This window comes from Calypte anna, chromosome 4A (assembly GCF_003957555.1).
Source record: "Calypte anna isolate BGI_N300 chromosome 4A, bCalAnn1_v1.p, whole genome shotgun sequence".
In the NCBI taxonomy this organism is placed as follows: domain Eukaryota; kingdom Metazoa; phylum Chordata; class Aves; order Apodiformes; family Trochilidae; genus Calypte; species Calypte anna.
In genome coordinates this window covers 28,790,041-28,805,640 of record NC_044248.1, presented here as the reverse complement: position 1 = coordinate 28,805,640, position 15,600 = coordinate 28,790,041, and the positions used below count along the sequence as shown (strand labels likewise).

At 36.1% G+C, this 15,600-nt stretch overlaps 1 protein-coding gene across 3 annotated transcripts in view; it reads left to right on the top strand.

Moving 5' to 3' along the window:
- Positions 1 to 15,600, top strand: part of PALLD (palladin, cytoskeletal associated protein) — a 62,591-nt gene that overhangs the window by 15,142 nt on the left and 31,849 nt on the right. For 2 of the 3 annotated variants that reach the window (XM_030449773.1, XM_030449772.1), the window contains exon 2: positions 13,866 to 14,561. In XM_030449773.1, the coding sequence (XP_030305633.1) occupies positions 14,047 to 14,561 (515 nt within the window). In that variant the 5' untranslated portion in view covers positions 13,866 to 14,046. The remainder of the gene's footprint in view (positions 1 to 13,865; positions 14,562 to 15,600) is intronic. The other variant, XM_030449774.1, reaches the window with a different exon arrangement.

Genomic DNA, 15,600 nt, shown 5'->3' with positions numbered 1-15,600 from the left:
TGTATTATGTGATCTGCAGTTAACTCATGAGCTACAAAGTTGTGGGCAGGGGAAAGGATTTTGAGTAGTGTTTTTTTAATCTGCATTACTGAGGATGTGTTGAACATCTTACATGTTTTCTGCTCAAATCTGAGTTGCCTGTCTTCATTTCAAAGTGTGTGCTTCATTGAGATGACTTCTAAAGATGCTTCTTTAAGAAGGTCTTCATACATTCTGACATTTAACATCTACTTTACACACTCTGAACTGCACTCTGGAGGTTTCACTAGATTCAGGAGCCTGTACAACTGCTCATGTCAGATGCCAAAGAACAGATGATGGGAACATTTCCCTGTGAGTCTCCTTTTAACTAGAAGAATTAGAGCAGCATGACAGCAAACTGAAGTGCCAAGGCCAAGACCAGAAGAAAAAGGCAAATGATCTTTTAGGCCTATTACAAATCAAATGTCATCATTTTACACATGTGGAGCTTGTTTTGACAATATAAAGCAATTTAATATAGAGTCTTTGAAAATGATTGTGAGATTCTGTTGCTATTTCCAAGTATGCAGATCTTTTCTCATTCATTCTGAATGATTCATTAGGGAAGTAGACCATGTTGCTAAAAAACTATGAGAAAAAATTTCGAGTCAACTAAGGGTTCAAAAACATTTCCTGCAATTATGAAGTATGTTAATCAAGCTGGGCTTTTTGCCCTACAGATTCCTCTTAATTTCAACTATCAGATGTAAACATAAGACAAATTTAAAGAAAACAAAAATCCTTGATCATGAGATGTCATTTCTAGTATTAGGCTCTTGCAGACATAAATTCTCCCTAGTGTAGAAGATCAGACATAACTAATCTGTAAAGTATTGCCTGGACAGTGTACAACAAGAATTATGTGCTATCATTTCTTGCTTAGTAAATCTTTTTCCCCATTTTTAAAACTAAGCTCTGTAGGATGAGTTATTTTTTAAGTAACTTGAATATTGAAGTCTTGAAATCCATTTAGAAAACTGCAGTCTCTGGATTCTTTATAAAATGACAAAAAAATGGACAGCTTCAGACAACATTGCCTTTAGGGTGCAAGAATGTAATTAATGTGGTAAGTCCATGGGCTCGTTGGAGTTTTGGTGTGTGAAATAGAGTGACTGTAGGGGAATGAACTTATATTTCTCCAAACAAAAGTACTAAGCTCAGTCTTTCTGAAAATCTGCGAGAACACTTTTCCTAATGTATCGCACAAGTAGTCAGGGAACTTCAGTGTCATTGTCTTATTTTGCCTTCTGTGTCAAAAATTAGAATATTTTAAAATTCTCTCTGGTTCCTCTGACTTTTTGATTTTCATTTAGTTATTCTTTTCTCTGCAAAAAAAAAAAAATAGCGTCAGGTTTTATCAGGTTTTGCATGAATTGTCTAATCAATTAGCTGTTCCTAAATAATTGTTATTTTGTAACTCTTCTGTTCAACGCTGTGTTTGAGGTTTCTCCCTGAAATTAAAAAGGAATAGAGGGATCCTTCAAATGGTCCTTCAAAGGACCAATGTACTATTTAATTTTTATTTGTGACTATAGAGTAGCTTTAGTAAAGACAGAGACACAAGTTTTATGCAGGTTCTAAACCTAGAACACCTATCTTTTAGTTCAGGGTAGAAAAAACTATAGTAGACAATGGTATTTTAGGCCAGTATTTTCTAAAGAGGGAAGCATCCTTTCTAAAGAAGTGAACATACGAAGTGAGGTAGAAGGTAAAATGATCAATTTTGGTATCATACACTCTAGGTAGCACTTGCTGAGCTAACAAGCAGTGGTGAAGAGGTGGTGGTAGCCCAAGAGAAGAGCCAGGGAGACAGATCAGAGGGCAGCAGTTCAAGGTGGTGAATGCAGTCAGCCAGAAGGAAAACTGAAGACAACTAGGATTACACCATGATCTGAGTATTGCTGAGAGGAGCAGAGGACCATGTGAAACTTTGTGGTTCGTACTGGAAGAACCATATGATGCACACTGATGCTGACTGTAGCGCTACCAACTTTGGAATTGTCAAAATTCTTATCTTTGAAGTAACCTTTGAAGTAACTAAAATTACATTTTCGATGTGGAGCTACAGGTTGTTCATTAAACAGCAGCCAGATAAGATTTTTCTTTTTTCTGTCATCTCAGTTATTTGTGAGATAAAGGATAGCTTGTATTCCATGTGTTTGTGATCCTTGAAGAGAGGGTTTTACATATAGGTAATGTTGACTTCTGTGTAAAGAAAATGTGTATTGCTACTTTTACATCTTACTAGTACTTACAGTAATGGAAACAAAACATGGATTTATTTTTTTTTTAGATTTCAATTGACTAACAGTGTCAATTGTTAGTCTAGTAGTCTAAATGTAATCTAGATGCTAGTTGTATTAAGGAAACAATTTTTATATATTTTGAACACTACTAAATATTCAATGTAAAAACTTTTTTTCAATAAGGACAAAACGTGCTGCTTGCTGGTCAAGATAAACTAAATTGGCTTTCACTGTGGTAGCAGATAAACCACTTTTCTTGTCAGCAATTCTGGAATGTTCAGTTTAACATAAATCTACTCTAATCTTAATAAATAAATATGGGAAAATATAACTTGGGATCATCAAATCAGACGAGTGCTGTCTGGGCAGTATTTTTTCTCCAACAGTGACAGTTCCAAGGTAAGAAGGTGTGAGAGTCATCAAATAATGAGTTTGTAAAGACCATCTTCCTTCATATCTGTCTGACAAAAAAGGCTTAAATCTTGAGGAATACACTTTCTTTTGTAACTAGCTTTTTAAAAACAACCCTGTGAGAAAACTGAGGAAAAACTGGACATGTTTGTTGTGTTTGGGAGATTTTTACAGCAGAAGTAAAAAGTGGAAATAATTGAATTATGGAGGCCAGCTACAGGCAATCAAATAATAAAATCAGTACTACAACGAACAGAATAGTAAAATTGCTGTGTGGAATGGGTGGGTACATTGTCTGAATGTGTAAATGTTAAATAATATGCATGATATGCTATTTTTAACATATGTCAATAGGCTGTACACTGAAAAAATACTTCAGTAAAGCCTATAAATTAAATTAAGATACGAATTTTCAGCATATTAGTTTAGCAAGATAGGTGCTTAACTTCCCTACACAAAAGATAAAGCCAATATCTCTTTTGGCATACACACTTTAAAGCCTTCTAGATTGTATAATTTCACTGGACATCTCATGCCTGTTTGAACATCTACTCTGTAAGTATCTTACATTAGCAAATAGTACACAGAAACAGTAGAGTGGAAAAAAATGCTGAGGGCATGATATCTGCTCTACACATTTCTGTCTGAGGTACTGAGTGTGTGCAGTTTTGGTTTGGTTTTTTTCTTTGGACTAGCTGTATTCTGCTGCCCATTCATGGCCGGAATTCTCTTATATTCACCTGACAGGAAATCTGTTCATGTTCTTGAGCTTCTCTAGAATGCAAACTGGAGAACAATCAAGCGGAGGCAATTTGAGATTTGCTTCCATAGCATATTTCTGATTCAAGCTTAAGCACAAATGCAGATATGTCCTCTTAAGAGAAGTGCCAGTCTGTATGGATGCTTGGTTTTGGCCAGTCACCATCTTGGTAACTGTTTTATTTAGGAAAAAATAAAACTTGGTCCTTTCTCATGTTTTCTCTGGGTAAGAAAGCTGACTCCTTTTTCTGAAAGCTAAGCAAGATTCATAAGGGCCTTAGAGAAGGGACTGGCCATTTAGAATGACTGCCACAGTATTTGGGCCTTAACAAGTATTTATCATTACAGAGTTTACCTGTATAATTCCTTCTTTTTTATTTCATTATACATCACTTCAGGCACAGCTTAAATCAGGGAAGAATTCCTTAATGTGTAAGTCTCCCATATTCAAGGTTACTGAAGAAAGTATTTGCTCTGTCATATACGTAATGTATTCCATTTAAGCTTTTCAGAACAATGCACTGTGCAGTTAGCTGACAGTTATAAAAGTTAAATTCTTACCATAAAATCACTCTCTCCATTTACCAGGGCAATACTATTTAAAATTATGTGTTGCCAGTGTAAGAGGCTAATTCAAGCTGAGCATCTGAGTCCAAATGTGTGTATTGTCAGGATGTGCTTTTTTACTTTGTAAGGATAAGAAATGTGATTGGTTCTGGTCAGGTCTTTTTAATCTGTTCAGGAGCAAAGAAAGTACATTTTGACTGTGGTTTTACCTGTGCATTGTGGGTGGATTTTGGATTAGTCTTTTATTTTGTAACAAGCAATGGGGAAATTCTAGCATGTGTAGAATCCAGTCATGGAGGTAAGGCTGCAAGTATACCTTAAGAGTTAACTAAGACGTATTCACTATTATTATGTTTATCCTGAAGTTGTAATAAGCAGTAGTTCTGCACATCTAAGGGCTCTTTAGCAACATTTTGAGTGTTGTAATTTTTCCTGTCTCTTTTATACATTGGGGAAGATGCCTTTTGATAACAAAACAAACCCTTAAAACTCACTCTTCTGATGTACTTGTGACTAGATAAGAAGTGACAGTGCCCTATAAACTTATTTTCAGACTTTGCCCAGCAAGATGAACTGGGATCCACATCTGAAAAGATTGTTCCTGGTACAAAGCAGGTCACAAAAGTATTCCTCAGGGAGGTATCACTGAAATCAATGCAAGTTGCTGACAGGAAAAAATGCGATAAACCAAAAAGTCTAAATGAACAGATAAAGTTAATGTCTCCTGTTTCAGCCAGACTACAAAGAATTCATTTTGTTCTTCTGAATGAAATAGCTGACATAAGGGACAAAAGGTACAGCTGCCACGCATGCAAGTGTTTTTATTTTAGCCTGATATTCTGTTGCTACTTGTGTTTACTGGTGGGTGTTAGAGTTTCATTTTGTAGCCCACAAACAAGTCTGCGGGGTTTGAACTGATTGACCATTTGCCAGCTACATGCAGAAATACTTGTGCAATGCTACAACATGTGTGAACGCTGAGGACATTTCAACTGTATTTTTTATATTCAGTTTCTTTGCTACAAAGTGAGTATTGCAGTTAACCTGAGCATTGTCTACCACCTAGCCTGTTTAGGGAAGAAAGTTGGAACACTTTATCCATGTACCTGAACAAACTCTTTCAACTGCAGCTGGAGCCAAGCAGCATGTCACAAGGAGGGTGTAGTTACCTGTTCTCTGTTGCAGGTGCCAGAGAACAAGGGTAGGGAAGCAGGGAAAGTCTGTTGTTTCTTCAGTTAATACATGAGAAGGGTTTCATAAGTGCATTTATAAGGCACCTAAGAGGGCATGTGGGAGGAAAAATTCTCCCAATAGATCTGCAGATGTCTCTTGATAATACAAATCTGTAACATGGAAGTAGCTTCTTCCTACCCTAGAAAGTTTGCAGCGTGATTACACAGTTCTTCATCCTTTTAACTATCTTTCTTTTCACTGCTGTAACTTTCATTGAGATTACTAACCCAGACTGAATGTCAGGGAGATAGCATCCTGCACTGGATCAAGCAGAATGTATAGCTGTTTTAGGGTGATACTGGTTGAATAAATGTCACAGAAGTTGTGAATAATGCTATAGTGTTATTTTTAGAGTTATTTTCACTTTCCAGTGCTCTTTAGATCCAGGCTGAAATATTTTTATTGTCTTTAGAAGTTGCTGTTACTTTCTGGTGCTTCTTCTTCTTCCATAAAAGACAGTGTATGTTGTTGATGGGCTTAAATTTATGTGTATAGAAGGACTTGAGCAACAACGGTATAGTGACAGGAAGAGCGCAGTGGACAACACACAGATTAATATAATCAAAGTATTGCCGTTTATTGAGAGTAGCTGTAGCCCTTTTATACACAGGCTGATAACATAATATAAGCATATTGCTGATTGGTACAACACATTTTTCATATACCACAGGGCGCTATCTGACTGGTTAAATACAATTGTTTATGTGCTGTCTATGTGATGCTTTCCCATCCTGTTATTCTTCTTTTCTGATGTCAACTCCCTTATCTTTTGCCTGTAGTTGATCTTTTAATAACCTTGCAGCTGGGCCTCAAGGCCCTTAGCTCACTCTGGCTAAAGCTAAATAGTCAGGATTGCTCACATGTTTGTTTTCCTCCAAAAACTCTCCCAACAGTATAGTACTATAAATTTATGGTACTAAGATGGTGCTGATACCCAAAGTGAGTAAGTAAAATTGTTATAGTGAGAGAATCTCAGGTGTATGTATTTATAAATACTGGGGTTTATGCACTGATTTCCTTTCCAGTGGTTCCTTTTCATATGATGTTTTAAGAATAGGAGACCTCCAGTGAGTTGCAGTAAAATGGACTATTTATGTATCAGCTGGCAATATACATGAGGCAGCGACCTGCTCAATTGTCAGAACTGTTTTTGAATGCAGAATAACTGGTAAAAAGACATAGAATTTAGGTTCTAAACCTACCTTGGTTTCTTCAAGTAGTTTTAAAACATACTAAAAACATTGTTTTAAAACAACAGACACTTGACAGATACTGGAACATTAATACTGAAATCATGGAGGCCAAAGTTTAGGCCTAATGCAGCTCTTTATGAGTAGGCTGAAAAATAAGCAAATCTCCTAACTGGTGGCTAGTGATAGAGTAAATGTGATTATTTATAGAGAATTTTGTTAATAAAATATATTTAATTTAAAATACATTTTTTTAAAAGAGGCAAAAACTCTGCACGTACTGTTCCAGTGCCAGTACTGAGAAAATGTATCATGCTATATCTAGAAGAGGAGGTGTGGCAGTCCATCTTTTCTGTTCAGTTTCAGATTTAGGCTACTACAGTTTTTCAAACTTGAATATGTGTTTTTTCCATACTTTCTCTGAATAAAAAAGACAGAATATATATATATAAAGACAGAATATAGCCTTCCACATGGTATAGCACAATCAAAGGCAGAAGACTTGTCTGTAGCATTAGCAGGCCAGTTTATTTCTGTGCTTGAATTCATGGTTTCCTACAGTTAAAGCAAATTCAGCTGTAAATTGGAACCTGTGTTGCTATTAATGCCTGTTACAATTTACATCTTAATAACATAACACTTTTTGCTTCCTTTTTCAGTAAAAGTTGGAATCTCTGTGCACCATTTATGTAATACAGAATCACCAAACCAGGCAGATTTTTGACTACTAGATTAATTAGCTCTTATGATCTAACCCTACCAGAGAAAGAAGTTTAGCCTTTTTACTAAAGCTGTATTGTGTCTTTATGACTTAGAGGAACAATGAATATGCACAAGAGCACAATTTCCTCTCATTCTGTAGCCAAGCTCAATGTGTTATCTCACTGGTGCATGTTTTGAAAAATGTCCCTGAAGTGGTATAGAGACATGAAAAATGGTTCCTGTCTCTAAAAGAATTTCTTGTGTTCACTGGATACTGGCACTATCACTACTGTTGGTTTCCTTAGTACAGAAATTACCTTGATGCATTTGATGATAGTCAAACTATAGTGGAAAATGGGCACAGGGACAGCTGCCACTTTTTAGGAAAGAGAGAAAGGGTTTTGACAGCCACATTACAGCAGGATTTCCTTACAAGAGTTCACAAACAATGTAGGTCCAAAGTAGATGGTTTACATTTATCTTTTTTGTGTATGAAGTTTCTCAGATGAAAAGTCAAGCTTTGTTTTGAAGTGTGCTCATCATACAGTATATGTGTTAGCTCTAGCACAATTCTGATTTTCCTGAGAGTGCATTAGATTACAGTAAAATTAATTATAAGCACTCATGTATATTTATCTGAAATATGGAAAATGTTATTTGTCACAAATCTGCATTTTTCAAATTGTTAAGCTTTGAAGTGCAAGTAATAAAAATGTTAAAAGATTGCAGCTGCTTGAGATGGTTCTAAGCTATAGCACTCTATAAGGATTAAATCATGACAACCCTGCATCGCATCCTCCCTGAACTCTGCAAGCATAGACAAAAATATATCTCAGTGTTTTTTGGGTAAAACCCGAACTGGTGCTGATTTTTGTTTTTCCTTCTCCTGTAGTCTTTATTTTAACTCACAATTCTAGTCTTACATATATGTGACCCCTTGGTAGTTTTAAAGATGCTCACATTTGTTTCTCAAAATATAAGGGATTGTTAGCATCAAGATGCTTAATGCTTGGGTAAATGTGTTAGGATTAACACAATCTTAAGGCTATTTGTGTGTTGAAAACTGCAGTTTTTGTAAACAGGGGCATCTCTTCTCACTTTATATCAAATTCTTACCCTGTCATACTTGTACATTTTTAATATTTCTAAAAATTAGTAAATTTTCCTTCAGTGGGCCCAGTTTAGTTAGAGTTGTCTTTGTATACTGATTAGTTCTTTTCAATACATTTGTTAGTTCATCCACTGCTAGCTTAGGTTGTTTTCATTTTTCACAGCTCTCAACTGTTTATAAAGCTGACGGAAAACGTTGAATTATATTAAGACTTTGGTCAGAGCTCAGTTCCAGATACCAGTGACCTCCGTCAGATTTTGTATGAGCTGTTTGTATGTGCATTTCAGTCTCTGGAACAGTGAGACAGAAGTTGAGAAAACAGTACCGTTTATACCAGTAAAATACAGATGTTTGTTTGTAGAAATGTGTGGTTGTAGAGAGCAAATTAAACAGTGTGTTAAGAGATGGCTTCGCAGTGACCTGGCAAGTCTGCCACAGCAGCTGCTGAGGAGCTACAGATGCAGAAGCACTGTGAACCACAACAGTGCCTCTAGTTCTCCAGTCCTGCTCTGCCTACCATTATCTAGTTGGGATGCCAAGAGGCTGAGGAGGTGTAGCTGAATTTTATTACATCCTAAGTTTAATAAATTGGTAAAATATAATGAAAAAATATTGCATCCATTGAATAGATACCTAAATGTAGACGTAAATGTTTACATATAAAAATATAGCTAAACATAGTTATTTACTGACCTTACCTTTTAACACAAGCATAATGGTGACTGTTTCTCTTTTTGTGGAGCTTTGGCATGAATCTGAAGTAGGGTTATTGAGTTAGAAGCTAGGCCTTAATTAGAAGGTACATTTAATGGGTATACGTAATTGTTACCCCAAGACAAAAATACAAAGATTTTGAGGCATTGGTTTCAAATCTTAATTTAGAAAACTAATTGAAGCTTAATTGTGGTTAAGTCTGGTTATTTTCATTTAAATTATTCCTGTACTTTCCTTTTGTTAGTTTTGTTATATTTCTGTAGAACTGCACTGTCTATTTCTCAAAAGGCAGACTGCTGGAAGGATTGTGAAGGGGCTTTCAGTCTGTTTTCACTCAGGTATGACTTGTGGAAGAAATGGGCCTGCTTTTCTTCCATACATGAGATACATAGGATTCTTTCTCTTTAAAAAAATGCTTCTTTCAATACGCTTTTCATTTTTTCTTTTATTTTGTGAAGCTCGTAGGGGAGAACAAAGAAGAGCCAAATTAAGAAATTCTAAAAATTGTAACATAGAAAATTTTATTTCATCTTAGTTCTTCATCTCTGGGGGTTTATTTCAATCTACTTTGTGTATTGTGTTGTAAAAAAAAGGTATAAACTTCACCCTGTGGTAAACACTAGCTGGATAGGGTTCATTTTGGGAATGACTGATTTCTCCCAAGGCTTGCACAGCATCTCCCCATTTAGTAAAAGGGCTTTCATATGAACTTTTGTGTTTAAAAGGTGCATGGACTGGGTTATACTGGGCTTATTACACTGGAAATGGGTGGTTTCCAGAAGAGGTTTTGGTGAGTTGTTTCTCCAAATAAAGTTTTCAATGTTTTTTATAAACCCAAATATAAGAGAAAAATAAAGTGGGTACATATCCTAATATTGGGAGACTGTGAATGGGCCTGACAAAGAAACCTTTCAGTATAAAGGTTTTACTGCATCCCTAAAAATGACATCTGCTGTAATGTACTCTGCAACCCAGTAGCCAGGTCCTTTTGAGACTTTCAGAGGTGTACAACCAGTCTATCACCCCTCCTGCACAGCACTGTGTCCAGGCACTTCGTCTGGGCTTAAAGTTATGGTTCCTGATGGTGGCTTTTATCAGTTAAGTTCTCAAAGCAGAGAACTTCTCTATTAATTTTCAAAACAATATCATACAAAGAAGTTGTTAGGAAGGAAAAACATTATGAAAGTGGGAAAAAAAAATAAACCAGCATTATGATTTAAACTAAGTGAATGCCTCAGGACATCAATTCTTGAGTAACTATTAAAATATGCTATAAATACTGACATCCTTAGAGAAAATTCTGATAATCTTGGTCCACTATCTTCTCATATAACCAGAGTGGTTTGCTTTTAAAAAGATAGCATTGATTAGTTCCCCAGCAAGAAAACTCAAGTCTCTAGTCTTCTCTTTAAACATCTGTTTTCAAAAGTTTCTCCCTACTGTTTAGCTCCATTTAACTTCATTTCCATAAAGTAAGCCAATAAATTAATCTTAAAACTTTTTAATTGATGTATCTTCATTTAGTTCCTTGCTCTTAGAGAGGTCAGGGAGAAAAGCAAGGTTGTAGAAATACTTGGGAGTGTGTAATACTGCATCTTGTTATTCAACTGTATTAAATTTAAAAATACCTACATTGAAATATAATAATAATTAAAAAAAAATCCTAACTGTTGGATGTTTAATTTTATAAAGAAAAGGAAAGCCTGACACTGCAGCACAGTGCTCTAGGAATAACTTCTATTCTCTACCTCATCTGGATATTGCTAGTGATGCAAACAAATCATTAGGCTTTTCTTTCCCTTCCTTCCTCTCATTCAGCCAACTCTATCCACAATTAGAAATGCATAGAAAAGTGAGAAACAAACTGAGACAAATTTGTAAGTGAAGGTGAAAACTCTGCACCTTCCTGTTCTATTAGCTGATAAGAAAAGATTAAGTATTGTGGATAGCAAATATGTTCGTATTCAAACTGTAAATATTAACAACTGCATAAATACTGCTTTTCTCTCTGTTGCAATTAATTTCTGCTTCAGTTAAAATACTACTGCTTTATTATTTGTGTTTCTTTAACTGCTTTAGCATTCCTGTTCGAACATCTAAAAATTTATGTTGTAGGTAAGAAATCTGGTTTTGAAAAAAATACATAAATACTGAAACAGACCTTTTGAAAATATGTATTGCTAAGTCTACTTTTCAGTGAGTTGCTGAAGTTTCTCAATATTAACTGTAGTTATTATTTTTTTTTTATTACTTGGTCATTGAATTTTACTAAAACATTTACTTTTAACTGTCCGTTCTAATGCTGTAATAATTAACGATTTGACAAACCCAAGAATGCCTCATGAGAAAATAAGTTTTATGATCTATTGTTTAGGCAAGCTTGATGTGTTTCCTGAAAGCATGTGTGCCCTTTAAAACACTGGGATTACAAAACATATTTTAGCTAACTGGAAAGAGGATGTAATTAAAATGAAACTATTTTTTCCTGTACTATCATCCAAAAGCTGAACTTTTTATTTTAATTGCTGTCTTTGTTTCAGTGCTGATGGTGGCAGTATAACTGACTGGTTCCCTCACATCATTTTGCCTGCTGGGCTCCCTGTATCTGTTGTACAACAGCCTTATCTTTCAGTGACCTACCCATGCAGAGCTTTTGCTGCTGATGGTGTGATTGCAAAGGAACATGTGTGAATTGATTATTCTTTTCTATTTTTTTTCTTTTCTTCATAATGACACATCCCTAGAATACAGCTGCCTAAGAAATTAGTAATTATAGGGCAACATCTGTTGTTAAAAGAATTATGTGATTTGGAGAGCATTCCTTTGCAGACAGGTGTTGTGGGTTTCTCCCACTGGAATGAAAATTTGCTCTAAGAAGGTCTTTGTGTTTTTTGTTATGTGGACTGATGTGATAACGATTATGTCTGCAAGTGGTTTTTCAAGCAGACAGGCACTTGTTTTATCTGGACCTTAAGCTGGCCAAAAGCTTTGCAATTGAAGTTAGTCCTGAACTAATGAAGACTGGTTTAGAGGCATGTGTATTGCTGAGGCCTCAAGTCAAGCTTAGTGTGAGGGCAAACTTTAAGTTTATTTGCCAAAGTTTTGTAGGCATACCCTGAATCTGGTCTATACTTCTGCCTGGATTGGTACAGCAGCAGTTCAGTGGTGGGAGCTCTAGTAGTATACTTACCACTGACAGGGCCATAGATGGTCATTTGTCTTATACTTTTGGCTGGGCACAACACCATGTGACTTGGAAATGAAAATAAAAAAGTCCCAAGACAAGACACTGACTTGCTTTTAGCACATACTAGGGAAACAGAAGTGTTGGAGACAGCTAAGTTTCTTCTGTACTCAATATACCCCTTTCAGTGATACATTTCTCTCCTTTTTTGTTTAACTTCAACCTCTCTGCAAAAAATTTAAAAATTAATGGGTGTGATTATGGTGGAAAATAAAATAAATATTATTTGTTAATAATTTGAGAGGTATTGGACAGTAAATCTGCAAATTCTTTATGACAGAAAAGAAAAAAAGCAACTGTTAAGTGTAAATAGCTGATTTTTCAGTTTTATGTCCTAAACAATCTTGCTCCTCTTTTTCTTATCTAAACAGCATCCTTGTGCCTGAGATCATAAGTAGAATTATTGTCAAGAAACATTTTCTGGGAAATGTGGATAGTTGAAATATCAAAATTAATCTTACAGTGGAAAATGTGATGATATTACCATTCCTGATGTTGTTGCTACCAACACAAGTATATTTTTGTGCCAGAATCATACAATCATATGCCATGCATTAAGTAGACAGCTTCTAAAATTTCTGCTTAAATGACCTAAATTTTATATAAACAATGACACACTTGTATACAATAATTTATATATTAAATATACAGAAAAGGTATATGTACATATGCTGAAACTCTGTAGACGTCTGGAGTATTGAGATAAAGTTATGATCTCCAGCTGGAATATGACAATTTTTGAGCAAGTCTGTCTGATTTATGTTAAGATGAGAGGCCACACAGTTAATTTTTCTCAATGTCATTCAAGCAGCTGCATTGTGGACAAAAACAAAAGCCAGTGCATGGTCTGCTTTGCTTCATTGCTGATCATTTTGAACATTTTGGGTTTTTTATTATATTACTTTTTAATTACTTTAGTAACAGTTTTGAGTGCTCCTGCACATTAGCTTTTTAGCCCTTATTGTTCTGCTAGTCAATGTCTCATTTCTGTTTGAGCTGCAGTTCGCAAATCCATGGACCTAAAGTTAAGAATAAAGCCTGGAAAAAAAAAAAGCAGGGCTAAAGACATGGAGAAGCTCAGTTCACCATTTCCTTAGATTGCACAGGTTTCTTGAAAGTCTTCTTTGCTCACCTACAGATATATGGATAGCTCTAACACAGAAGTTGTTACCTTCCCTCCAAGTATCTCATTAAAAGTATGGAAGTAATTAGTTCTGTCAGGTTAGAGCAGAAATCAAGGCTGAAGTCACTGCTTAAATATCTGAAGTTTATTAGTGAAGCAGGGCCATTGAAAGAAATAGGCAAGAAGTTAAAATAAACCTTGTTAAAAACTTCAACCTTTTTACCATTACCTCCAATATTATCTGAATTGCTCCTTTAAAATCTCAAAAGCATCTTCAAATTGTCTTAGAAATTTGTCTTTTATGAGTTGAGGGTTCTGTTAGATTCTGTTATTCATATACTTTTTTCTCCTCTTTTGGAGCTCAAAAAATGGCTTTTGTACTAATGTTTTACCTCTAAACAAATGGACTTATTCAAGATACACAAACACTTTGAACTTTCCTACATTCTCTCTGTCCTATAACATAGCCCAGTGGAACTCTTACATCTTCCCCAGTAGGTACTGCACCCCTAATAATCTTTTTGTCTGTTTTTCCTTTTTACAGAGACCCTATAAAAATACAGCAGCTGCAGAATCAAATTCGTCTGGAGCAAGAAAGTGGCCAGTGGTATCGTCATCAACATCAACCTGATCATCAGCAGCACTCTCCCTCTTCTCCTTTCTTTCCTCCCCCTCCCTCCTTCCAAGAGCTTGAGTCCAGCCAGTCTGTCACCTCTCCTGTGCCAATGAGTATTCTTAACTCTCATACTTCCCCAACAATGCAGTCCTCTGGCTCCTTTAACTATGCTCGGCCTAAGCAGTTCATTGCTGCTCAGAACATCAGCCCTGCTTCGGGTTATGTCACTCCATCTTCAGGATCATCTACATCCAGCCTTCCTTCTCCTATGTCTCCAATTGCTTCTCAGAAGCAGTTTGGGAGAGTGCCTGTTCCCCCTTTCTCTCAGCAATTTGCTCCAGAAGGGGAGTACACCTGGTCTCCTTCTTCTCCATCCCCTCCACCCCCACCTCCACCTGTCTTTAGTCCAACTGTGACATATCCAGTGTGCGATTCCTTTCCACTTCCACCTCCTCCACCTCCTCCTCTTCCTTCACTTTCCTCACCTTCCCACAGCCTGTCTCCAGCTCCCAGATTTCCTAATTCCAGCCAGTCTCCAGCAGCTTTTCTCAGTTCCATGCTGCCATCCCAACCACCTCCTGTTTCTGTCAACGCATTGGGCCTCCCAAAAGGAGTGACACCTCCGTAAGTATCAGCTAATGATCTTGAGTTTGACTGTACTGAAGTTTGTATGGAAGATTATTGCACTTGCTTAATTTTACACTTTTTCAGGGTCCTTTCCTGCTGCCTGAGAGGGAGAGATGCGTGAATTGTTGGCAAATGTCTCTGTGCTACAGATAGGATATAGTTTTCTAACCCTTACAGAAGTAAGATTCTAAAGAGTCCTACAGTAGGAACACAAAAAAGTGGAAGCTAAAGCTTTAAATTGGAGTTGATGAAAGCAGCAGTAAAAGGCTCGGCATGCCCATTGTAGTGGAAGGAGATCCAAGAAAAACCTTCTCATGGCCCAGTTCTTTCAAAGTCACAAATTTATTGATACTTGCAATCTATATTCCTATTATGTCTGCAGTTAGAGAAATATCAAGTAAATCCTTATAACTTTGTGATAGTTAAAGTATAAGGCATTAAAATATACATCTTGACAAAACAAGCGGTCATCATATCTTGACTTTTGGCTAGAGTTTGTGCTCTAAGGAAGCTGGGAAGGGGGCTTAGGAGGTGATTTAGAAAAGCAGTGCATAAAAACAAACAGAATCCTTCCCCTTAACAACTCTGCATACTTGTTTTCCCCTTTTGTCTTCTTTAAAGGCCAAAATAGTATTTTAGAGTGTGTCAGCTTTCATCATAGATCAGTTTGTCTTTTCACTGGCACTAGAATCTCATTCCATCCTTAGAGAACAAAGAGACATGCTGAAGAGCAAAAATGAGAATAGCTGTATCCAAGGCTTATTTATAACTTTGTCTAGAAGTTTGTCTAAACATATCTGCAGTATCTAGGTGACTTGCTCAGCTACATATCGTTATGGTGGGAACTTCAGTTATTTCAGTCCAAGATATAAAAAGGAAGACAGGGAAGAAAACAGACAGATATTGAATTAATAAATCATGTATCTGCTTTAAAAAGCATTTCTTTATCTTGATTTCTGTCAAAGGGCTCATTATGGAGTCTAGCCATAAAGAGTTAGGAACAAAATTAATAAATAGTACGGTTTACCCTTGCACT